Below are 27,489 nucleotides of genomic sequence, written 5' to 3' on the forward strand. Positions count from 1 at the left end.
TGTAGTTGCACGAGTTTATCCGGCGCGTCGCTCGGCATTTCATCAGCCATGGACCTGCGAGTGCATTTTATGGATTTTATCGGCGGTTGCCGCCAGTATACCCAACGAACCAGAGTTCATGCACGCTAAAATGGCAAGAGTGTCTTCCAGACGCCGCTGCAACCACAAAGATTGGAGCAGAGCCGGTTCAACCATGTCGCCTGCCCGCTGCTTCATTTCTTTAAGCAGCTGACTGAGTTTCCGGTCGCGCAGCGTGAATTCGTCAGCAAATGATTGGTTGTCTTACTCACTGACAAACGGCGTATTAGGTATTCCTTTAATATTTCATATGAGCCCTGCTCCAATACGTCGCAGCGGAGCCCAATAGATTCCTCATCTAGCTTGTACGGTGCATGGTTGAAACATGTGACGTCAGATGCGACGCCGGCCAACGCAAATTGCTCTTCGGGCTGGTGGAACTACGCCTCGGGGCGATTGAGCATGATAACTTGGGATACGCAGGGTGCGATGTTCCCCGAGGTCACCACTGTAAAAATCACTATAAGTTTTAATTGAATCGATCAGAAGACAACATAGGTCCACACTCGGCGACGGCAGGTTCTCAGAAAAGGCGGTTCAGTCTCATCCCTAGATCCAATGAATTCCAATGTTGCACGGTAAGTGTACGACGTTCCTAATCAGTACGGGACTGCCAGTTTTGTCCTATTTCCTTCTAGCTTCAATGACGATGCCCAGCCTAAAGCTTCAGACAACAAAATGGAGCTGACAACTCTCGAGATAAAAAGCCAACGGTGGCCTTGCATTTGGTAACTTTCTTGCCAACAATGTAGCAACCCCAGAAACATTTGCTGCTAAATACTCAATGGGCGGCTTGAATTTCAGAGTTTAGTCATTCATGACTTCTAGGTATATAAGTTATGATGTGTTCTCCAATCTTGATCTTTATTGACCTTTCTTTCCTTTCCTTGGTCACTAAAACTTCCTCGGTTTTATGCTCTGAGAGCGCCGGACCAGCATCTTCTAGTCAAGATATGATTTCAAAAATGGCCTCGTTTATCAGGACCCTCTTCAATATCTTGTGCCAAGTCACAACGATGGGACAGTTGTTCAAAATTCCGTCATACATTATTATCCACAAGAGAGGACCGATCCTTGTGGAATCTCCCAGATTGCTCTATATGTCTAACGGCCATCGGCCGAATCGTAATGCAATAGCTTCCTCCGAAGAAATTCAACCACTATGCACACCAGGTACTTGGGAGCGCCTAATTTGGCCAAAGCCGTAATTATTTTACTCCATCTTGCGGTATTGAAAGAACATCCAGAGTATCTACCTCGCAAGAGTTATTGGCGTACATTGCTTCCTTCGCAATTTTCGTCATACTTGCCTTTTGGAATCCGAACTGTCTATCTGAAAGACCACCATCCGTTCCTGTGATCGATACAAGCTTATTGAAGTTGACCCTTTCGAAAAGTTTACCGATTACGTTTAATAGGCATATGTGCCTGTAAGACAAAAGATCACCCAAAGGTTTATTTGACAAGACAAGCTTCTATTGCCTCCACTTCTCCGGGAAAATCCCTCCTTTGATGAACGTCATAAATGCTTCGCGAACCACTTTGGAACTTTTTTCACGGCTACTACCAAAGCTTTATTCGGAATGCCGTCTAAGCCTGGGGCCTTACTCTCGGCTATTCAGGACTTCTTAAGTGATTACTTCGAGATCCATCTGAACAGTAGGTAGTTTCGATTCACTTGAGACTTGTGAGAAGAGAGTAGTAATGATATCCTACAACAAATCAGGGTTGTTGCCATGAGTACCTTGTGTGGATCTCCCCATGCATCGAAGTCCGCTTTCTTGCATAACCTTTTGAAGTGTTTAGTTTTACTTCTAGAAATGGCTGCTGGCAGTTTTTTTCTTGCTTTTTTAATATCGGTTGTTCAACTCTTCAGACTCAGATCGGTTGCTGCTACGTTGTTTGTTCCTAGTTTTTGGGCAAACCCGCAGGTCCAGATTGCCGCTTTGCCGCTTCTCTCTGGTGAAAAGGGCCATCCTGGAAATCTTTGTAATATTCACATATTGTGGCAATGTCAGTTTCATTTTAAAGCACGCTTGGAAACAGCAGTTTCTGAGCTGCTTGGTAATGGTCTAAATTCAGCTGTGAGAACTTCATTTATGAAAAGTTGAAATCGCTTTATTGAACACCGGAGATCTGTAAATGCCCGTGATATGGTTGATGTTCCCCTCCTGTGTTTCTCTGAATAGCAGGCATTCGGTATTCCCATTGCATTCTTTGACAATATGCCCTTCTTCTCCGCATCTTCTGTACAACTTAGATCTATCGTAGTTGCTTGAACAGTTTTTCGAAATATTTCCAAATTCCAGGCATTTGACACACCTCTTTGACGATATCTGCAGTCGACAGCTGATCCAGCCGACGCGTATTTTGACAACAGCAATAGCTTTTTTCGGTGCTTTAAATGGCAAGGCTATTGTGGTCGTCTGAGTGCTGCCATATGTATTACGTAGTCTTATCACGTTCGACTCATGGGTCGAATTTAACCCGAGTTGAGCCTTTAAGGCCTGGCGGATCACCGCTTTTGGGGTGATTTTATAAAGGTCCTTGCACTCAATCAGTATTAAGTCCTGGTTCATCTTTACCTTCGCTGCTTTGCCAGTGATAACTCCATATTATTATGAAGATCGTGGGACCTACTTCCAAGGTCTAAACTCAAGGAATAAATCGTCTTTCTGCGTGCGTCTTGCCCAGTTGACGTGTTCACCCAGTTTCAGGAGCGAACTGTCTGTCTTCACTTTCCACAGGATTTCCACAAATGTCAGCTCATTTGTCGATTTTATAATCAGCGTATCTGGCCGCGATCTATTTTGCGGTCTTCCTTTCCTCTCTACTTTAGTCCAAGTCGAGTAATTGACAAGTGTCTTCAGATGGTTTGGTAGACGGGTAAGTTTTCTGATTATACGGGTTGTATTTTACCCTTCTTACGTTTTGCAGTTCGTTCTGAGGATTCTCTATTAGTGCCGTTGCGGGGGTATTTTTTTTCCGTCCAGAAGGCGATCAATTACTCAGTTATCAACTAGTTATCTAGTCCGAGCTCCTATCAGTAGTCGTTTCGTGCCTCAAAATACATCGATCTAGAACGTACTTGGCTTTTTATTTCATCGCGCACGGTCTGTTATCACCTCTAGTTTTGTAACCGTGTCTTTGTCCCCATCATTTGTAGCATTAATGCCATTTTCTTCTGGGTTGTTTGTTACACTTGCAATTGGGGTTCCATTCCAGAAAAATAACCCTACTCCGTCCGAAATTGGTCCCCCATCGCAACGCAACTAAGGTATGCGCTGAAGCACTAGGACGCTGATCGTCTGTGCTAGTTTCCATGTACACTGTACATGTTGGTCTATCTGTCTGTCGGCCACACGCACTTTTCTCGCAAACAGTTGTACCGAATTGCAAAGAAATTTGGTAGAAAGGCGGCAACCGTGAAGGCCTACGTATACAGCGAGTAATATAATTTTACGTGGAATTTAAGGGGGGGGCTCCATACATAAAAAAAAGGGGGTGTACAATTTTTGTTCACTGAATATAGCGATGAAAGATATCGATTAGTACTCCTCTTTGGAGTGTTTTTTCCCTTTGAAAACCGTTCTTTGCAGCTTTGTCCATGACGCAGTTTTCTTAGTTTTGTCTCCTCCTGTTGATTGGAGTTGTCACAATTTTATGGATCATGGTCTCCATTTTCTGGTTGCAATAATTGTTCAAAATGTGTGGAATTGTCCGATGTTTATCAATTTTCTGTAAATGTCATATTCGAGCCTTCCATTTTTCCGAATTATCTTTAGGTCTAGGAAAGGAGTTTTCTCCTCCTTTGCCATCCCGTTCTCACTGTATGTTTTCCAAGGACTTCCCCAATTTTTTTTTCTTCGTATTGCTAACACAGCATCCACCTATCGTTTCCAAGTTTTGGTAGGCGAACCTGCCTCCACCAGTTCGTTCTCTACATTTTGAATAACTGACACCGTGGCAGCGAGAGTGGATTGCACATTGCAGTTCCGGTTGTTGCTTTGAGAAACATATCTTCGAAATGGCGATTATTTTCCGGAATACCAAACCCTCTTCGTACTGGGGGGTTTGGCATTCCAAAGTCTGATGTTTGGCGATTAACACCTGCTGAAAGTCTATTCTACTCTGTATATGGAGCCTTAGATGTGCTCTTTTCTTGCAAAAGTAACTTGCCTTTAACTTTCTTTTAACTTTCCTTTAACTTTGAATGTAACTGAAGAAGATGCCTTACCTCTGCCCTGGGAGCAGCGTGGCCGAAAGTAACGCCAGGGGGTAATCGCTCCATTTATATATAATCGCAAATACGACTTGAGTGCGAATTATATTGAAGTGAAATCCGTCCTAAATTCAAACCTAGACTAGGCCGAAGTGCTGTTGAGGATGCTGGAAGTCTTGTGCCCGCATCCACTTGATGACGGACCGGACCACTTGGGAAGCAACTTACTTCCTCTCTTGTGGTCCACGGACTCCTCTCTTTGGGTTAAACACCCAAGTTTATCAAAAAAACTTGACTGACGGTCCGTCATCCGACTCAGGACTCCCAGCTTCCTCAACAAAAAAACTCACTTCGCCCTGGTCTAATCATTTCATGTTTGCAATTATATATAAATGGATTGATTACAACGTGTCTCTAAGTTTGGTGACGCTGCTCCCAGGGCAGAGGTGAGGCAGCGTCTGAGGAGTCGCCTCTGCCCTGGACGAAACCGTCAGTCAAGATTCCCTTGCCTAGCTAGCTGCATGTTTGGACGTTTTTACTATATTCTGATCTGTCAATTCTACTAAAAATTAATGGAGTAAATCGTCCATAATTTCATTTCCTGCGAGAATAATTTCAAGTCTTCTGTAAAAGTAATTTCCCCACAACTTGTGGCCATTTCCGTAATTTTTGGAGAGTTTCCTCATCCAACCCCATTTGACCAAAGTGCTGTTTGGAACGCTGTCTACGCTTTCATTATTTTCCTTTTTCTAAAAAAAAAGGTGAATAATATATGGCGTGCCTTCAAGTCTCTGACTACAGTTAGTGACATTTCAGGTATTCTTTAGAACCCTCCACCCTCATATGAGGAAACCTCTCAATGTGAATGTTACAGCAATGATGATGATGATGACGAGGATGATGATGGTGATTTTCTCTGCATTTCCACTGAAACAACACACTCACAATAGAGAGAAAGTTAAAACTAACAAAATGTAGAATGAGATCTGAATGGTTAGAAACCACGTTCAGACAAACACAAAACAATCGCACATACATCAAAATGCATAGGAGCCTTCGTGCAGGTGAACATATGAGAGCCTCGAGCCAAGAAGAGGTTTTTTATGGCATCCTAAGCGTACGTCGTCATCTCTTAAGTACATCATTAAGTTGTCACTTTTTCCGAGGAGTGAAAAAAGGAAACATTTCAAGTACCTGCTGCACATACATCACTTTCGTATAATGGATTACAGCATACATACCATACCATACACAGTTGGGAGGTAAAGGTTCTTTACGGAAATCTGAAACGTTGATGATAGGTTACCAGCGAGGATGGGCCAAGCGTGAATTGTCGAAAAGAGAAAATAGATAACAATTTTTTCGTCAAATGTAGTTGGCTTTAATGAATTCAGAACTGACTTTTGAAGTGAGATGAGGAGTCGAATAGTGACGTGAGACTGATAGGTCCTTGAAGGAATCAAATGTTACAGATGAAAAGAACACCTTCCTTTGGGAATGGTAGTTCTTTGTAGCTGTCAATATCAGTCAGTTTAGGGTATTCAGGGAGAAGATACTTCTTTAGAATTGTTTTTGTTATGCAAACCCAAACAACAAATGTGAACACTTTGACTAAAAAAGGTTCAGGTTGTTGTGATAGGATACACTAAACCGCAGAATTTCGTGGGAAAATGTCTCTCAACCGCTTTTTTTTAAAACTCAAGTATATCATTATCCTCTTAAAGACTTCAACATCGTTGGTTTCAATAATAAAGAATGCAGGATATACTCCCAGACAATGGAACTAGTCAAACCAAAAAGGTAAATGAAAGGAGTTAACTACGCTCAGTTGCCACATGGTGCTAACTGGCGAATCCAAGCCACTTACTCCTTATCACTTTTGTATCTTTTTTGTTAAATTTATATCTCAAGTACCTTTCAACCTGTGCATTATAATAATGAAGTTCTGTTTTTCTATATTTACAGCCTCATGCGAGTTAGCCCTGGGTATGGAATCAGGTGCCATAGCAGATTTTCAAATAAATGCGAGTTCTGCACATGACATTGGGAATGTCGGACCCCAGCACGCTCGGTAAGTTTTTGAAACCTTTTCTATTCCCCTTGATATCATAGAAACGGGTAAAAAATTTAAAATAAATTCAAAACCAGGCTACGTCACACAAAATAGATAGTGGCCCATAAGATAACCTCCAGGGACTTCGGATATACACTCAGTATTATCGACAGCTCGAACTAAGATGCTAAAATATGATCAAGATAAGATTGAGCTATTCAAATGTAAACTCATCTAAATTTCCTTTCGTTGAAGAACTCTGGATAGTCTCAGTATCTACATATTGACAAATGGTATTGTTCTAGTGAACTCCACTCGTGGCTTATTTATTAGGTGATAGGAACTATGGAGTGTTTATTTTGGTGTGTTTTTCTAGGATTAATTGTGATGCATAGGTCACATGTCAAACAGAGTTCTACATAACTTGTCGTGACTTAAAATGGTGAAAGATGTAATCTATTGGCGGCGTATAGGATTGAAGAAGCGAAAATCTCCAAAATATTAGTTTCTAGGTCATGTGAAGCTTGAAGGAAATTGTATCTTCAATACTTTGATACAGAATGGAGATACAGCTTTGTATTTACAAAAGAATTTGACTAAAGTAACAGACAAACATGCTTTACGGTTTCGTCCAGAGCAGAGGAAACTCATCAGACGCTGCCTCACCTCTACTTTGCGAGTAACGTTAAGCGGTTCGCAGACTCGCACACTCCCCACGTTGCCAACAAATGTCAAAACTTAGACTGGCTTCGGAAAGTATTATACTAATCGAGACCTTTTATTTGATACCCCACATGACTATATTTGATGAAAAAAAAATGTAAACCCCCCTTTTGCATATGTGGGGACCCATACTTAATTTCAATGTAGAATTATGTAACTCACTGTATTCATGAGCGTTCACAGTTCCCACCTTTCTACCAAATTTGGTGTGAATCGCTACAACCGTCTCCGAGAAAAATGCGACTGACGGACAGACAGACCGACAGAGTCGATAGCTACTTAAATGAGTTAACCCTCTGTATAATACCGATGATGGACTCAAGGAGTACATTGTCTCCGCGGGTGCTCCACAGGGCTCTGTATTGGGCCTCTTAATATGGAACATCATGTATAATGATGTACTTAACCCTCCGGTTTCGGGGGAGGCGACGGTAGTGGGTTACGCCTACGATATAGCACTGGTTGTAGTCGTAAAACATTTCAAGAATGCTGAGTTCTACTCAGGCGAAGCAGTCAGTGTTGTTAAGGCTTGGTTAAAGAGTGCTGGACTAGCACTCATGGAGGAAAGATAGTTTGGGCCCCCATCACTAAGCGCCGGAAGAGAAATTCCGCCTGCATTAGAATCGGGAATCATATCATCACTTCCAAGTCGGCCGTCAAATACTTAGGGGTGATGATAGACAGGAAACTCAATTTTAAGCAGCACATATGGCATACTTGCGAAAGCATCCACCACCACTATGGCTGTAGCAAAGACTATGCCGACCGTAGTAGGACCGCAGTAAACTTGCACGCTGTTCATAGCCAGGGTGGTGAGTTCTATCCTGCTATATGCAGTCCCATTACGGGAAGAGGGCTGCATGTTTTAGGCAATGCACATAAACTGAATACGGTCTACAGGAGAACAGCCTTAAGGATCTGTTCTGCCTTCAGGACCGTCTCAGATGATGCACCGTTCGTCATCTGGGAAATTATACCGATTGATATCCTGGCAACGGAAATGATGAACGTTCATAACTCCAGGTCCATCCCTCACTTATCGCAGGTAAGAAAAGCCGAAAGGGAGAAATCAATAATGGCATCAACGATGAAACCAATCAGAAAAGGGTCGCTTTAACTTACAGATTGATCCCTTCCATCGCGGAGTGGCTCAAAAGGAAACCATGGGGAGATCAATTATAATCTCACCCAGTTTGTCACCGACCATGGAGAATACCGTCAACACCTGTACAGGTTTAAATTGGACAATTCACCTAATTGCTCAAACTGCGACGGGGTCCCAGAGAATCAAGCGCACGTATTCCTCCAATGTCCTAGGTTCGTGGCAGAAAAGAGCAACCTGAAGGAAACTCTATGTGAAGTGCTTTCATCAGAAAACTTGGTTCGGAGAATGGTGACTACCAGGAGGATTGGGATGCAATCAGTTCCATGATCGCAGTAATCCAGGATAAACTGTCAAAAGCAGAAGAACTGAGGAAGACGCGGTTAAGAGCCCCGCGGGGAGACGGAAGAAGACCTAGCTAAAATAAGCTATTTCCGCCCCGTGATGTATACCTAACAGTTGTTCTACAGGGTAGGGAGGGAGTCGGCGGTGATTTTTGTGGGTAAAAATCACACACTCTGGCGTGCCCAAGCCTGGGCACGCCAGAGTCTTTTGAAGATTTCCACCTCTTTTAAGAAAAAGGACAGACAGACAGGAAGGCAGACAGTAAACTGATTTTAATAATTTGTAAAAGGTTATATTTCCAACCTCATCTTCGTAGGGCGGTGACACCTGCACACGCAGTTCTTTGAATCATATTAAGCTTCGTTCTATTCTACTTTCTGCTCAAAGCCTGCGACCATACTATAGAGCCTCAGTTCGCAGCTCTGTTCAAGTGGTTGCCTCCCAGATCCGACTGAATTAACCTGGATCTTAGCATGGATATTATCCAATGCGTACCCCCTCAATTTGATAGTGGTAAAAGTTTTCCTGTGGCGTTGTTATTAGCATTGTTCAATGCTTCCTCTATATCCTCGTAGGTAGCTGGAGTATACTACTTGTACTGCAGTGACCGCTCAATCGTACCAATTGTCTCTTAGGGTGCGGTTTCTGTGGATGTGCCTTTGACATAGACATGCAGGGACTTAGAAATAGGCATTCTCTCCATATTCGCCCTTATGTGGATATCCAGGGCGCCCTCTAGGGTCTTCAAAATGAACGAGATGAGGCTGATTGGTCGAAAGCCCAACCGTCTCCAAGACGGTGCTATTCCAAAGAAATGCAGCCCTGCTAAATCTCGACAAGCCATGACATCAACCCTTTCCTGCTGCTTCTGCAACATGACTGGCATTATATCATCTCGAACCCAAGATTTATATTCGGAGAAGCTCTTTATAGCCCAGCCGATATTATTCTCGGTAATTACCGATTTGATAGTCTCGCACGGTTGTGGTGGCTGCATACCCTTCAAGCAAGGCTCTGACTAACAGCCCTCTTTGCTAGCGGGAAAGTACGTCTCAGCCAGCAGCTCCAAGTTTTCATTAGAAGATTCCGTCCAGGAAACTTCCGACTTTTTAAGCAAGGCTGGACAGAACTTACTGAGTCTTGCGAATTCGCTGGTACTTTCAATGTTCTGACAATAGTCCAACCGACACCGCCTCTTGGCAGTCTTGTTGGCCGACTTGTACTTCCTCAAGCAGTCCTTGGTTGGCTTCCAATATTTATGCCTGTAGCAGATGTTGAATATTTCCTTGGTTGGTTTCCTGAGGCTGGACAAATTTTCATTCCACCACGATGGCGGTGTCTTCTTGCTGTACTTAGTAAGTAGACGGTATCATATGCCTTTTCCAGGGCCCCGATCTTTGACTCTAGTTCGTCTGTTGTGCCAATCTTGCCAAATTACGCACCAGAGAGTTTGTTCTTTGTTACTTGACCAAACTTCCTCCAGTTGATCCTTTTGGAAAGTCTCTGTCGGGTTTGGAGACCTTTGCAGCGAAATCTAGACTGAAAAGTATCCAACTATATTCTGAGAAAGGTTGCTGGCCAGAGGGTCTCCAGTTCTTTACCTGAAGAATGCCATTGTCAGTTAGTACGGTTATAACAAGGAAATCTTCCCAACCGTCACAGTTCTCCGTTGCAGTTCTTCTTACGAAGTTGTAAGTGGGGGAAATATATGCGTTCTCTGACTCCGCCTGCTCCAGCTTGACCATGACTAGATCGCCGAAATTCAGATCAAGACAAAGAAAAACGTGCAGACTTCTCCTCGTAAGTATACTTGTCCTAAGCCTGTCTTGATCAGTGTTTCCTGTGCTTTGAAATGAATTATAATACTCGCTTTGAAGCCCTTTGATGGTTCGATCGACTCCGATCCAGGGGCTCTGTACTAGTGCGATGTCAATGTCTTCTTCTAGGAGGCACATAAGCAGATTAACCAAGGTGCACTTCGAATGCTGCAGATTTATCTGCGTTACCCTCAGCATGATCTGCTTGCGTGCGGGGTTCATTGGTTCCCGTCAGACCGTCGATCCTCATCTCCTCCAACAGCTCATTGGCGGCGTCGACTGGATCCAGGTCGTCATCCGGTTTTGCAGAGCGGAACACTTTCACCTTTGCGTTCCTGACTCCGAATCGTACTCTATAGTCTACCTTTTCGAGTGCTTCCAAGGCACTCTCCATTTATATGAAGCAGGAAAGGTTGGATGTTCGTCTGTGGTCCCTCATCCTTGATAAGTAACCAGTCGTCCATGGGAATCCTGGGGAAGCTGATTTTCGGAAACTAAATGCAAGTGGCCGATCTCCTGGTAATCTCGTTGTAGTCCTAACTTTTGATGACGTACGAACCGAGAATCGATCCTCGCAAGCTATAAGGTGGAACCCATGGATTACCTAGGAGGAATCAAAGCAGGGGATGGATCCCGTATGCTTGCCTTTGGGGTTCAGGAGATGCCTGGCCTCAACGCTGGTCCACATTTCCGACGCTGGTTTGCCACGAGCGGAATTGCTATCTATTAGCGCCACAGGTAAGTGGCTCCTGACCACATCGTTGAAGAGTTTCGCAATTCATGGCTCGTCGACCGGCTGTTGCTGCTTACCTTTCTGCAGTGGTTCCTTAGCATCCGCAATCTTGCACACTCTGATCCGCCTGTGCTTTTGTTTCGCCTTCTGCTCGTCTGCCAGTCGTTTGCTGCTATATTCCTCACCAATCGCCTGGTATTTACCGAACTCCTTTTCATCTCGCTTGTCGACAGTATCGGCCTCTTTATTTTTAGCAATTTTGCTGAGAATATGCATGGCCTTCTGATACTGACTCCTGAGCAGCACTCCAGTGGACCTTCACTTCTTAGTTGGTTCGTAGTGAACGATATTCTTGTTAGCCTTTGCTTTCGAGGGCGGGGGACCCCGTCGACAGTTTCGGGTTAAGAGCGCCATGTCTTATATCCGCTACAGTCAGCTTGATGGCAGTGGATTCCAAGCTGGAAACCACTAGTGCGTCTGCCGCCCTGCTCCAGCAGGTCCCTGCGGTTAGTTTTAGCACAGTGATGCTACGACTGGCTGTTAATTGGATCTATGTGTTGGTCCCACGAGTAGTCCGGGAAGAATGTTCACCCTAGCTAGCCCGGCCACAAGGTTAAGGGTCTTATTTGAAACTGAAGGTGCCCAAGGTATTGAGAGTTATATTATTATAGTAAAGACCAACTCCCCATTGGCCACGCACTCCTCGACAGAAGCAGTTTTACCTTGGCTTGGGGTCCTATTAGCACCTTCTTCAGTCCAGGGAGACGATCCCAGGGCTGTTGCTTCGGCTCATCCCCCCGTCAAATCCACTTGGCCCAAATATATGATTAGCAGGCAAACAGATTCTCGTCAGTTGGATGAGCGTATTCCCAGCCCGGTCCAACACACTCTTGACACATTCGAAGATGGGTTCCAGTGGCCACCGGGAAGAGGTCGCATGGGGACTTAGGAATTAATAAAGAAACACAGGATATACCCCCTTTCTAGAGTCGTGTCCCTGATAAAGTCCAGCCGCGTTTGAAAAGTCACTCCAATTACTCCAAATTGCACAGATAGAAAGAATTTTCGGGGGCGAATCACACCACACCTAGACAGAAATATCTTAAAATCTATTTATTTTTTCAAAAATTAATAATCAATTCGTTAGCATCTTTGCTTAGAACTCCAACAGACAGTGATAACTCTCTTCCGAAATCTTGCTTACATTTCGTGCCCCATTAGCTCCACCCCCATAGTCCAAAGGCCTGCAATCTCCAAAAATAATCCAAGAGTTCATTTCAATCTTTAGTAGTCCAAGTGTTTGATTGCTTTGAATATGTATCTGGTAGTTCGACTTTCAACGAGATAATAAAAAAATCGAATTACATGGGCTTTTTGCGTACTGAATGCAGACAGGAACGGTGTATATGAATCGATTGAAGGTATGAATCGAAAATCACGTCGCGTCAATATGGTGCCTCGGAATTGACAAGGTAAACAATGTATCACCTGAAGGGGGTTGGCTCTCTGTTGCATATGGAATCCAAACAAATGCAACAAATTATTGAGTAAACAAATCGATTTGATTAGGAATTAATGTTTTCCGAATCGATATTTTCTTGGAATTTAAACGAATTATGGTATCTTTGGGATAAATTTTCCATAAGAGCTTTTTAAGTGTATCTGAATGAGTTCTGTATTAAACAACCATTTATCTATCTGTTTATATAGCTTTATTAAATTTATTATGTGATAACTCCCTGCATAGTCCAGACTATGTTCAAAGAGCTAATTTTCCAACTTAGTTGCATGCTGCTTCCTCGCTCCATAAAGATAGAAAGATAAAAAGATTGAACAATTCACGTGAAGATGTTATTTTTGTGAAGATTATGCTATCATCAATCTTAATAAGTTCAATGAAATGAGCGATTAGGTTGAGAGCTAGATAAACTTTATAACTGCTAATCGACCGCTTAAAGAGCGACTGTAGTAGTTTGTTTCCAGCACTTCAAGAGCTGAGGGTTGGTGGTCCATTTCATTAGTATGTCAAGTGAGTGGAATGAAGAAGGAGGTCAATTTATGGATGTCTGTAGTGTGCTTATTATGATGAAGTAGGAGCAATAGAAACAATAGTTTGGATTTTTAATGCTGGATAGGCTCTACTACTATAGTACCCCCATCAAGAGTGGATGCTTTGAGCACCAAGGCCCTTAATCACAGTATAAAGAGTATCCACTCTCAATAGTTCTTCAAGGACGCGGTGCGACTTTCCCTTAACAGAATCCACTCTCAGATAAATGGAAGTGTGAGCATATTATTCAAGCCTATCCATGTCAGCAAAATCTAAGCATTTCACCAATCAATTCCTAGATAAGTTGTATCAGATTTTGGATGGAGCTTAAAAGTAATGTTCTCTCAGTTGAATGTATCTTAATCGTAGGTCTTTAAGCCAATATCTTAGGTGACAGACAGACACGCTATTAAATGTCAGTAAAATTTGAAGATGATGCTGTTGATAGTGTTAAGTATCTTGGAATATTCCATCCTTTATATCTGACCCGCTCCTTGGAGCTTTCTATGCTTTATCGAGATAGAAATTTATGTTGCCAGTTCTCCGGTTCCATGTCCGGCCTGCATTTCAAGGGAAGCTTAAGGGAATTACTCGGTACTCCGTCCAGGTCGGGAACTTTACTGCCTGCTGAGAGTAGGACACGTGATCTGCAGATATGAACGTCCTTTGAATCATCCCAGCCCAGCACTGTCCCACGGGTTTACGTCCGCTTTTCATCAGAGTTCCTTAAAGCATGTCCTCTTGCTTCCCTGGATGGCAAGCTTGAGGGATTTTGCGGTCTTCCTTATAGTCGCACTCTTTTTGCCCCTGATCTACTCTACCAACCGTCCTCTAAGTCGTTCTTCTCACTCGGTGGGAGGCTAATCGAAGGCTGGCCAGTTCACCATTCCACCAGTAGTTTGGTCTTTTGCTGGGAAATGAGCACCTCCTAAGCATGGGCACGTCACACGCTTTGGCGATGCATTTTGCTAGATGTACGGTTCTTTCCATAGAGACAGGTTGATTTAACCACATCTCTATCAAGGTCTCCCAATCCAAAGCTTTCACAGAAGAGCCTGAAATTTTTTTCGGTTTTGGCCATGATGGGTCTTTGCCCTATGGCTCGACACATGTCTCGAAGAAGATTGCGTGGTTTTCGTTGTGGGTGTAGCGTTCGCTGACGCACCAAGGACATACAACGCACCAGCGCAAGGTTGACAGGTTTACAACCGAACCTGACCCACCTTTCTGAAAAGTGGTTACAGCTCCTTCGTTAGCCAAAACTATGACCATCTGCGCGAAAGCTTCTAATAAATTGCGCCCCCTGGCATTTAATCCTCTGCTACCCCATTCTAGGGCCCAAGCGTTGAAATCACCAGCAATCACCTTTAGTCTTCGACCCTTGCGTCGAGAACAAGATTATCAAGCATTTGTTCGAATTTAGACAGTGTCAGACTTGGTGAGGCGTAGTAGCTGTATACATATACACCATTTATTTCCGCCCACACAAAGCCACTGGCTGCCTGACTTGCAGTACAGTACATTGTATGGCCTGCCGACCACAAGCTCATATCGCCGCTCCACCAGTCGAATATGTGACCCATATGCTACCGTGACGGTTTCTATGCGGTTCACTGAAGATGGCGATTACCATCTCAGATTCGAACGTGGTCTGCTTCAGTAAAACCTGAGCGACCTGATTGAGGTTTATTTGAATAAACCTCATTTTCTCATTGCAGTGAGGGGCTTCCTAAATTCCGGACATTTACTACTTCCGGCGATACGCTGGCTATCCTGTCCCTCTTTTACTTCGCAGACTTGGGCTCCCTATTGTACTCTCTGGCCACACCTTCTTTGGATCGACCAATGCTGCTGGTGCATACCTTCGCGAAGAGCCCAACTGTGAAGCATTTAAAGTACCTCTTTAGTGAAGTTTGTTCTCTTAAACGGCTGACAACTCATCCAATCCGAACTTTTCCGGCTCGCTCCGGCTACCCGTATTGGGCTTCTCTCCAAGTGAGTTTTTGACTTGAGTGCGAAACTCATCAGTTTTTCATACAGTGATCTCCTTTCTGGGTTCTTCGGATTCTGTTCACATTTCCGCTCAGATCTTGCAGCTCGTGCTGGTTTTCAGAATTGTTCGTTCGCCTTTTTGCGTTTCGTATTCCGACGAACTTTCCTCTTCAGTTCATTAGAATCGCTGACGAGATGTCTGCTTCTATTCACAGCATACTCGTTTCCTTGTCCTAGCCCGTTGATTTTTTCCAGTAACCATTCCAGCAGTTTCTCGGTTGGGGCGTTTATTGCGGCGGTGATCCCCTATCCATTTCATTTCCTGGCTTGTGAGTTATGGAGGGACATTTGATCATAGGAAGAGTTGAGTTAGAGGTTCTTACCATTGGCAAATCTGTGATAATGCCGCCACCTTGATTGCTTTCAATTGGTTTCATCCACTCCGGATACTCAAATCCAGAATCTCACCCACGCGGTTAAATAGACAAAGATTGTCGCTTTCCTTCAATATATCTGGGTGTAATTCTTGGACCTAAACTAAACTAGAAAGTAACCATAAAATTCGAACCTTCTAAGTTACGGAGCTCTTCAATCCTGCTGAGCAGATATCCTTAATGTATGCTGGGCAGCAGAGTTCTACGCCATAGTGGCATTCCAGATGATGTACCAATAAAATCCCACACATTTTCAGCAGACACAAGCTGTGCTGAAAAATGAAACTTGCAGTATGACTTCCAGAAATCGCAAAGTGGTAGATTGGTGACATGTTGCGGGGCTAGAAAATGGTAATCTTTACCGACGGATCAAGGATGGTCTGCCGAATCGAGGCAGTAGTGTCCTCAGATGTCCACAGTCTGGCCGAGTCGGATAATCTTCTGGTGCATTTCAAATCGAAGTACAGCCGATATTGGATGGTTTTCGATTGCTCGAACATGATTGGAACCCTAAGCGTAACATAGTTTTTCTGGCCGGTAGCCGAGCCACCACTAACGCTTTGTACTCAATGATGACATCCACCAGGCTACAGGGGTCTTTTTCTTTTTTTGTAACGAGTTGGAAATCTTCAAAGACTCTGGCTTGGACATGACAAAGAGTACGATTTTGTATGGAACCACGATAAGGTATTACATCACGGTGCGGAATTAACTCACTTTAGCAAGTTCTCCTATCTTCCATGCACGACGTTTCCAACCGCGCCTTCTTCACCTTTTTCGCTCCTGGCAGTTTGCTCTTGATTCATGCGCCTCATTGATTTGATCGCATTCCAGTCGGCGATATTAGCATTCTCCTCATCAAATTTTCTGGCGTCAGTGCTTCACCTAAGGTTTCGTCGAGGTTTCTCCTCTTTTCCATGAATCTCGGACAGTGGAAGAATGCATGCTATACCTTCGGAGACTTCCCCGCAATTTAAACAATTGCGCGGATTGTCCAATTTGAACCTATAGAGGTATTGGGGATATCCTTCATGCCCGGCTAGAAACTCGGTGGGATTAATCTCCCCATGCTGTCTCCCTAGCCACTACTTTGTTGCTAAGGATCAGTCTGTGTGTCTTCCGGCCCCTTCCCGAGTGCTCCCAACTCTCCTGTCATCTATTGGCAGGTCCCGTCCTTTCGGCGTTCTTCATTTGCCGCAAAGGAGAGACTAACTTCAGATTGTGTATGTCTGTCTTCTCATCTGCAAAGATGTCAGTTGTCATCACTCCCGAAATGACGAATGCTGCCTCATCTGAAACGGCTCTGAAAGCAAAACACATCCTTACGGCTGTCCTCCTATAGATCACACTCAGTTTATTGGCTTTGCATGATATATGAAACGAAACGATAGGTAGCCTACAGGTATTCCGTGTTTCTCCAACGTTCAGCATTATCTTGGCAGGGTCATTCTCGTCACAAGCTGTAACCGATTTGATAGCATCAATGGCTGATCTGGCTTTAAGGAATCCGTACTGCCGATATGGACGGCCTTCTTCGCTCTCAATAATCGTGAGTAACCTATTGTAGATTACGCGTTCTAACATTTTCGCCATAGTGTCTAGGAGACATATGCGTCTAGAGGAGGATGGCTCACCTGGAGGTTTAGCAGCCTTGGACAGTAGTACCAGTTTCTGCCGCTTCTATGCTGTAGGAAATAATTCCCCGGGCGCGCACGCTTCGAACAACTCAACGAACATGTTCGGTCTGGACTTTACGGTTAGCTTAAAGGCCCTCTTCTGTATTTTGTCTAAACCCGAGCTTTGTTGTCGTCTATTCTGTTACAGATCATAAACAGCTCATCTGTGATTACTGCCGGGATTGCCGTCACATTCAGAGGGCTTTGAAGTGTTGCTGCACCTCTCTCTCGTTGAGGAAATAACCACTGGATTTTTTTCAACAAGAGAGTAGTGCACGTGATCTGTGGGGGGATACTCTGCGCCATCCCATCAAAATATTGGTGCTCCCCCATGGATTTACATCAGCTTCCGTGCAGAACTCCTTAAAATATTCCCTCTTGCTCCGTTGGATATCAGGCTTGGTGTTTTTGCGGGCTTCCTTGTAACCATGCTCCTTTTGTGTTAGATCGATCCTACCTACATTTGTCTGGCGTGGTGGCAAGCTGATCAAAGGCAGGCCAATTCACCATTCCACCGGCAGTTGGTTTTTTTTTAACTGGAGAATGGGCATCTCCTAGGCATTGACACGTCACATGGCTTGGTAATGGATTGCGTCAGATGGAGAGCTTTTTCCGTGAGACTGCCTGCATTAGTAAGCTGGTCGGGCCACACTTCCAAGAAGCTTTCCTCATCCAATGCCTTTGCTGATAAGCCTGACGCTCTCCTCGTTTTTGGGTATGCTGTTTCCCCTCCTCTACTGCTTCATTAGGATGGTTTCGTTCTATATTTTTCGCTATAATTCCTTTAGTGGAAGCCTTCACCCTTTAACTGCTGCTGGTGGTTAAGTCACTTTTGTGGGCTGCCTGAACTGCGGGGGGAGGTGGAGGTATTCGACTCTGGATTCACCTCGTCCTGGAGAAGGCTGAACTTCGGATAACAGGTAAACAGGTTCGAGCAGGACTTACATCTTCTCAGCTTGCAGAGTCGTCATCCTTCTCTTCTCTACATAGGTGAGTAGAAAATTGGAGACATTAGTCAATTTATATAAGTACCTGTATCTAGTAGCACTAAGTATGCTGGTGTTTTTTTTATCTAAATTTGGAAACGCACGTCAGGAAAAGTTAGAATTCTACCGTTTCCCATGCGGCTCAATGAAATCCTTTACGGTATCTAAGGCTTGCCCTTGTAGACCAGTCGCTCTAAGGCGTCAGTCAGACAAGGACTATAGACGCTTCCCAGAGTGCTCAAGTATACTATTAGAATTCGGGGTATTCATCGGGTTAGGACTTCTTGAGTGCCTTTTTTGGCATCGTAGTAGTTTTTTTTCCAGAACAATACAAACTAGGCATTGGTCCATGATGGTGCAAGCAAGTGCAGCAGTACCAAAAAGTCTTCTCCTTATGTTCAGACCTTGTCCCGTTCAGAAGCAGGGTTAGCTCATCGTGATCGGTTGGGCTATTTCCCTCTGTCAAAGGCCTGATTTGGATGCAGTTGCAAGGTCTTATAACCACTTATCAAGCCATCGTTGCCTCGGTCGGCCTTTTGGTCGTTTCCTACTGGCTCTGATATTCAAAACAACCCTAACAAATGGGTTCTCGTTAGCGCAAATTACATAACTAGAAATGTGAATTTTGGAAAACAATGTGTGAGAGGGATCAAGTTCCAAGGACCCATTAGCTAACGCATTGGGATGCTAGGCTGTATCGATGAATACTTTAGTGGAACAGTATTATGTCAAATATTCAGAACAGGAATGAGCATCAATGTTCTCTCCTTGCCTACTTTTTGGGAACACTTTTTCAGAAACTGATCTGGTTAGTGTCCAGTTTACACATTCACACTGTTATCTAGACCGCATTGGCTTTTCTATCTATTCCTGATGAGCTGAAAAGTAAATGAGCATACTGACTTCGGACAAGTTCTTTTTCATACACTGCATTTTCAATTTCTTTGTCCTCAGTCCTTTCTTCAACTTTTGATTTTACATCGGAAGACATAGTAAAAACTTATTTCCAGTTTTAAACAAAAGTTTCTAGAAATGAAATTCGCTATGAGAATAGAAAGGTAAAGTGCAAGGTTCCCTACTGTCTCCTCAATTGGAAGACCCATTCAAAAATAATAGCAAAGGTAACAGTTTGCGATGACCTAGTTCCCAGAAGATAGCTTACAGTTGTTTTTCACAAATACTCCTGAATTTCAAGATGTGCATCTGTAAAGCGCTCTCGATTCGTACCCTGGATTTTTGTCCTTTACCAAGGTGAAACGAGATTCATACTTCGACCTTTCGTTGCTATTCATAATCCTTCAAAATTATTAACTTCATCCATCTGCCTCGGAAATTATCATGATTTTTCCACTGAAAAACTTCTCATACTCGAGATTAAACTTGACAGTGCACTCCATTTCAACCCTGATTCGTCCTTCCTTTCAATGCTTCCGAAAAGTTTTTTGCAACTTTCAAAATAAGAATTTTAAATTTCTGGTTGCTTAGCTACCCTGACTTTTGCTTCATCTCTCACTGCTTGGTTGGTCCCCGCTCTTACCTTCATTCAACCGTCAATCGGCCAACCCATCGTCTAGATCCTCCGTTCTGATTGTACTCCCGAGATGGCTTCCAATTTTCCATTATCCTCACTTGAAAACTTTGTTCGTACTTCTTGCAACTGATGTTTACTCGTCTAATTTGATATCGACGGAATGAATAATTTGAATACAATGGCGATGATTGCACATGAAAATCATTCATTGAATATCCTCACACCCTACGACCCGCCCGAACGGCTAAGGGACGACAGAAAGGGTTTCCCAATAACCTAACGTCGTCGCAGTTTTCCCTTCATTTGTAACCGCTTTTGTGTAAGCATTGTATGCCAGGGGAGTTGGGGGATGGAAAGATGTATCAACTCCAATTTCCACAAATTTCTGGAGTTTCGAAGCGTAGCGAAAATTTTTAAGAACACCCGATAATACCTGACTAGATTTGCAGCCAACCCCCGTTCTTTGGGAAGCGCTGGAACTCTCGAATGGCGCACCTATTCAGAGTTGAGATATGGATGTAAGTAACCGTAAATTTTACATGCATTATTCCTTGGGAAGTTTTTAAAAATGGAAACGATCGAATATGAAGGAAATTGGGAAACAAAGGACGAGCAAGTGAAATGCAAAGTTTCGTGAAAATTGATGGACTTCTTCAAAAGTAATTTTTCATTGAGTAATTTTTGTGTTTGCTGTAGTGTGCAGAGGGTGTTATGGACGTGGGGATGAATGGAGATTTTCCAATGATAAAGGATACCATTTAAATTACATAAGGAAGGGAATACTTATTTCGAGGAAAGGGTGTAAAAATTAGGCTATAATTGTCTATTGTGATGGTGTCAAAAGTATTCCCTTTTCGGAGCTATTTGATGATAAAAGCGTTTACAAAACCCGAAGGCCCATGACATTTTTGACAAGTGGAAAAGGAGACAATTAAGGCGAACCGAAGAAACCAAAAATCGAAACATTTGTACCCCCTAGCATATTGCAAAAATATTTCGGTATAACAAAACCATGGATGCAAACACATAACTCTCTGTTTTTTAGACTCATTAGAAGGTAAACAGTTGAAGGAATGGGGTTGACATTTCTGTCCGTATGGTGCTTATGCACTTATGTTTTAATTAATGGAGGACGCAATTGCCCGATTCAACCAAATAAGGGTGTAACTGGGGTCTCCATGGAGCTTGATTTAACGGGATTAGAAGGGACAACGTAGAATTCTTGCGGAACCTTATGTAAAGAAAAAAACAGGCTGTGGTATCACCCAGGGCAGAGGCAACTCGCCAGACGCTGTCTCACCTCTATTTTGGGAGCAGCGTGTTGTTTGCGCACTTATGTTGATTCGCAAACATGTCATGCGTGCGAACTATATCAACCTTAAGATCTGCATAGAAGTTCAAACCTAAGCCAGCCGAAGCTGAACTAATTATTTGCTTTTTGAATTAAGGGGTCCTCTGCCCTGAATGAAACTGTTCTTTTTCAACTTCAGGTGCTCGCCCAAAACGTGGGGTCCATGGATAAGAAAAGAGGAAGATTTTTTTTCTCCAATTGTTCCGCGCCGCCATCAAGTGGATGGTGGATGGAGTCGATGCAGAATTAGGACTCCCCAATTCCTAAAAAAGTGTCTGGCACAGCCCAAACTTTGGTCCGAACTGTGGGCGGATTTACGTTGAATAGAATTCGGACCCTTGTCGTGTTTTGCGATTTATAAAAGGAAGCGTATAACACCTGCGAGTCGCTTCAGTCACGCTGCGCCCAGGGCAGAGGTGAGGCAGTGTCTGATGAGTTGCTTCTGCCCTGATATGAAACCGTAGCCGTCTTCGTCCCTCTTCTGCTTTTTGAATCTTGGGTGTTAAACTCAAAAAGAGGAGTCCGTGGACCATAAAGAGTGGGAGCAAGTTGCTCTCCATTTGGTCTGGTTCGGAATCAAGTGGATGCGGACCTAGGATTCCCCAATTCCTAACAAAAAATTCCTATTCTAGGTCACAACAAAGGCTTCTATTCTCTCGGATATTGTGTTAACTACATTTTTACAATATTATCTTGTTGTGGATCAACTGATTTGAACTTCACTGGAATCACCGCGCAACCTTTTCAGAGACCAATTATGACCTGTGGGATCTGATTCGGTGAAAAACGCAGCAGTTAGTGAGAGAGGTTGGTAGGATTTTCCGAGCAGTGTTTTATACATAGCATGCAGAACGATTGAAGTATCCAATGCCGAAGCCAGAATTCGTTGAAACTTTCCGACCTGCACAACTTCTATCAAAGCGAAGAGCTCTTTTTCATTTCGATTTTCCAATGGACTTTATGGCCTGTATCAGCCTCCAGCCCGAAAAACAGGAAACTCCCCCAGGCAACCCACTTCACGCAATCGCTGAAGAATAAATTCAACTACCATCTGTGGAACAAACCAGGTGTAATTGGATCATTCTCTGGTGGAGACTGTCACGCACGGCGAATTATGACGAAGTTGTTGATTTGCTTCGACGGATCCTGATGCCACTAAAATTTCTTATGTCATGGAAAAGGAGAGGCGTAGGCATTGAAAGTCCAATGCAGGCGCTGTAAGCTAGAGAAAACAGCACGGTTTCTCACAACTGCCACAGAAGCACCTCGACTTGAAAACTCGCCGCTTTTACCTTCATGCTCTTTGGTGAAAGACGTATTTCGTTACTCATGAATGCCCTTCCTTCGCAAATAGGTATAGTATGAGTATCTCCCTAGAATCGTTTTGGATTTCGAACGCCCACTTAGTGACTAAACCTGGATCAGTACTTTCAAAATAACATGAGTGTGGTTGCCAAAAATTAGCTCTGAAGAGGAACTGGTTCGCGCCGTGGTAGACATAGCACAAACTTTCATTGGAAACCTGATGATGGATGACATGTTACACAAACTTGGTTGCGTCGTAGAGTCTGTCAAATACGCGGTCGATGATCTTATCCTTAGTATGCGTAATATTTCTCGTGAACTTAAAGAGAAAAGTGCTGCATTATGCGAGTTCTTCCTTCATGATATAATAGAGTCCTTGTTTCAGTTTTAGGACCCTCTCAAACTGCGTAAGGACGAGAAAGTCGTTAAATATTTTACTGCTGTAGAACTCACGTGCTTACAACCTCGCTTGACCAAATTCACCTCACCTTTTTTGAGTGAAAATTTAATAACGCATCCCGCAAGAATTTGCTCTTCGCCTACCAGGACATTACCTTGATTGTGCGCTATCTTGTATGTTACCCCGTTTATATCCTTTCAAGCACTGTCTAGCACCATCTACGGAATTAGAAGGATTTACTGTTGCTGAAAGGTGATGTAAAATGATTGGCCAATACAATAGGAGAGCAAATTTGGTTTTCTAAGAGGGAAATCCACGGTGGACTTTGGATCTGAACTTGCCGACGAGGTAGACCCTGAGGATTATTTACATGATTTTTGTGTATGTCCGACGTACTTTGGCATCCACAATCTAGACATAAACGCTGCTACCAATTAAATACTGTAATTCACTAATATTAAAGTGCATGCTGACTTTTGTCTCTATTCGGCTACGGTATGAATGGCGTGGTGGGTAGTCCTTAATTTCATTTGTTTTGTGGTAGTGTGGTCCAGTGATATCCTAAGTGGCGTATAGTTGCCAATAAAAGTGTCCAGGAGTACTGTCAGATCGTGCTTGACGGGGAAGGTCAGTCAGGAATCATTAAGAGTTTGATCTAAAATAGATTTTGGCACTAAGCTCTACCGATAGGATATGATAGCTCTCTGAAAGCCTGTGCTTCAAGAAAAATCTTGGCGATTTCCTTTCGGCTCATTTACTTCCGGTTGGCCACTTCGTGGGGGTTTCATGGTGGCTGTGGTTACGCTGGGTTCGCAGGCAGTGTAGACTAGGTTATGCAAAATTCTTACCCACGAAAATCATATCGTCCTTCATCCATTCTCCTTGCGAGACTGTCGTATGGTATAACTCACCAGGCCAACCCAACCCACTTCTTGACTGATTTTTTTGCTTGACGGTTTGTTGCACATCACCTTATCGACTTTGATCCTCACCCTCTTTGACTTAAACATATCTTGCAATTTTAAATTAGGTTCTTTAATCGAATCATGTTCTGTGTACTGCGTAATGTCAGGGTACATAAGGCTAAATGGTGAATTGTCATGCCTAAATCCAGTGTCCGAGTGTAACAATCTATGCCTGCTTTCGTGTTAGTTCGCAGTCTACTTTGTTATGGCATCTTTGAAACCATCTCAATCATTTCACCCTTTCTGCGATTCAATGATATCCGTACCCCACACAAACTGCTGCCAGTAGTCAGAAGATCCTCCAATGATATTCGTTTGATCATAAAAACGATCTCCTTCTTTCGCCAGAATATTGATTGGGATTATTTGGTTTCATCCCTGATGCTTTTTTAAATAATGTTTAGTAGGTGCAACATGTTCAAAATACGCTTTGGCAGCTCTTGTTTTTATTCTGTCTGGTTTCTTTTCCAAAACATACGCTTACTTTAGTAAGATCGGGCTGACCACCTTTGAGATAAGAAGTGACAGCTTGGCCTTCGGCCACCTATATAAGTTAGCTAACTCACAGATAAAGTTTAATATTTAGATTCTGTTAAATCATTACCCCTATGTAGTGGAACACAGGCTGTGAATAGAATGGTTTTTGCACCAACTTGGATAACTATACTAGTGTCTTTCATGGACACACCATCAACTAGCATGCTGAACAGACAGTTGGCTTTCTTACAGCTTTTTGCTATATTCCTCAGAATTCCAAACACCTAAAGCATGTTTTCAAAATATATAGTTTAATTACCAATAGACTACCCAATAGATCCAGGCCTTTTTTTTATGGGTGGAGGTGGAAATCTTAAAAAAACGCTGCTGTGCTAGGTTGCAGGAGTGTATGGGATTCTCCCCCACTAAAACCACCCCCAATTCTCAGCCCATATCCTCGCGAGACCGCCGTGAAGTATTACTTCGCGAGGAGGGTTTACACCAGCGCAACTAAGTCACGCATCCGTCGTGCCTTCTGAGCCCGTTTCAGTTCCTTCAGCTTCTCCTATATCGCAGTTACTGTTTCGCTTAACGCACTCCAGTTGCAGGCGACTAGATTTTAGCCCTCCAATATTTGGAATCATCCTTGCTAGAGATCAACTCGCCATTGCTGCCTTTTCGCGAGCATAGTCATGGTGCCCCTTGAAGCTCCACTTGGCATCGATAATTACCCCCAGGTATCTAATGATCGATTTTGAAACGACCTCGTGACTACCAACGCGGATTTTGACAGCGTTATTTTTCCTGGCATTGGTAATAAGGACCGCCTCCGTCTTATCTTCCGCTTGGTCAAATTTCATCATTTGAAGCCATGCTTTGATAGCATGAATGGTTTCACTTGCATATAATTCCACGTCCTGGTGGTCTTTCGCAACTACTACTACTGCCACATCGTCTGCAAAACGGATCAATTTTACCCGCTAGCTCTCGGAAAGGAAGCAGCTTGTTGTATATCACCCTCTCCAACATCTTCCCCATAGTGTCTGAAAGACAGAAAGGACGATATGAAGAGGGTGCGTCGGGCGGTTTTTGGGGCTTCCATAGCAGAACCAACCTCTGCCTCTTTCACTGAGTGGGAAACACTCCTTCAACCAAATTCAAATATTCAAATATACCTATTAATCATGCGGGCCTGATTTTAGCAGCCAACTTCAGGGCCTTGTTCGGAATCCCCTCCAATCCCGGAGCCTTACTGTCTCCAATTCGGCCACAGATCTCTTGTAGTTCCTCTTCGGTCACCCCAGAGATTGTGAAGACGTCCTGTTGAACCATTGGATGAGGTCCGCTTTCTTCTTGTTGTGGGAAAAGGAGTGCGATTATTTTGAACAAGAGTCGCGGGCACGTCATTTGAGGTCCACGAATCTTGTTCCTTACAACCTTGTAAGCAGCGCCCCACGGGTTCGTATTTGCTTCAAGGCACAACTGCTTGTAGCAATTCCTCTTACTTTCTCGTACAGCCTCCTTAAGGCTACTTCGAAGATCGCGGTATTTTTTCTCTGACTGCCGATGTTCTGGCTACCCTCTGGTCCTTTGGCAAAGCCTCCTCGCTCGCAGACACGATGCTTTCAACAGCGCGACTTCTTGGTTCCACCAGTAGTTTGGTTTCCTGCTGTGATGGAACTTGCATCGCGGCACTGTAGAGTCGCAGGCCTCAGCTATCCGTTGAGATAACTGGCTCCTTTTTTTCAGCGCCGTTCCTTGCGAATCGTAACCCTCTTCTAAAGCCGCCAGGAATGTCTCCAGTGGACAACCCAGCTATCCTGGTTTTTCCGCTTTTCATGTTCACTCGACTGTCGCCTCCCTCGTTCCTGATCTCGAGGAAGATGGCCTGATGGTCAGATCCAGGCCTTAGAATACATTCAATCTCTATATCTGTTCCAATAAAGATATTTGTAACATAGTAGTCCGACGGTGAAATACTGGGGCTGCACATTAAATTATTCAAATGTCTCTACCCCTCTAGCCGAGTCACCAGAAATGTATTTATTTTCAGACTATTCTACTGAAAAGTGACACTTGAAGGATGATTTTTTAAATGGCTTCTCTCAAGTCTACCAAAGATGGTCCCAAGCCCGTTTCAGGAAAGAGATAGGATGAGTCACTGTAGTCTGAATGCCCGTGTAATATCTAGGCACCTCAGAGAATAGAAAGGGCTCGTTTGTCCAACTTGATTGTGAGTTTTAATGTTACAGGCTTACCAACCGTCGAACTGCGACGGATAGATAGCGAGAATACTTCGAGCACGTTTCAACTGAATAATTTGCTCATCCTCCAATTCCTGTCATCGCAACTGAAGTCGAGGAAGCAATAAAACGAATGAAATCGGGGAAAGCCACAGGACCTTACGACATCGCATCTGTGCTCTAGTAAGCGAAGAGCTAGGAGCCAACACTGTGGCTCAGTGAATTCTTTAATCGGGTTATCCAGGAAAGTAGAACACCTGACTGGTAGCAAAGTACTACAATTCCAATACAGAAAAAGAAAGGTAGTCCACCAAAATCTTCAATTCCCAAGGATCTAATAGCAAAAATGATCTCAAGCAACTTGTCCAAAAATGGAATGATTGCCTCACCCAACATTGTCTCAGATTGACTCTCAATAAAACTGAATTTTTGACGACCATTCCCATGAAGCACGCACAATCACTGTCAGGAGCAGTGACCTACCCAGAACTGAGCGATTTCAATACCTCGGGTCAATGCTATCAGCCAATGGAGAACTGCGCTATGAAATCGCTTAACGCATTAACGAAACCTGGATGAAGTGCCGTTCCATAAATGGTGTTCTTTGTGATCGACGTTTCAACGAACATTTCAAATCTAAAATTGACCGCAATGTCGTCCTCTATGGTTCTGAGTGTCGGCCGACTATTAAAGACAATGAACGGCGTCTTGCGGTAATGGAGACGAAGATGTTACGTTGGACTAGTGGCGTGACATATTTTGATCACATCCAAAATGAGGATATCCGCGATCCAAAAGGCGTCGCACGGATCATAGAAAAACTGCGAAAGATGCGTCTTGCCAAGATTGGTGTGAACATCGAAGTCGATGGTAAACGACCACAAGGCAGGCCGAAACATCGGTGGCTTGATATGTTGGATGGGGATTTAGAAACCTCGAGATTGCATCCAGATCAGGCATTTTATAGAGCTCAATGGCGAAACCGATCACGAAAAGCTGATCCAGC

General features: G+C 43.7%; 1 protein-coding gene across 4 annotated transcripts in view; it reads left to right on the plus strand.

The window, feature by feature from the left end:
• The window catches only part of LOC119652336 (epithelial discoidin domain-containing receptor 1), a 781,389-nt gene that overhangs the window by 321,073 nt on the left and 432,827 nt on the right, over positions 1 to 27,489 (plus strand). For all 4 annotated transcript variants that reach the window (XM_038056350.1, XM_038056353.1, XM_038056352.1 and 1 more), the window contains exon 3: positions 6,266 to 6,371. In XM_038056350.1, coding sequence (XP_037912278.1) covers positions 6,266 to 6,371 — 106 coding nt within the window. The remainder of the gene's footprint in view (positions 1 to 6,265; positions 6,372 to 27,489) is intronic.

This window comes from Hermetia illucens, chromosome 3, assembly GCF_905115235.1.
Source record: "Hermetia illucens chromosome 3, iHerIll2.2.curated.20191125, whole genome shotgun sequence".
NCBI classification, from domain to species: domain Eukaryota; kingdom Metazoa; phylum Arthropoda; class Insecta; order Diptera; family Stratiomyidae; genus Hermetia; species Hermetia illucens.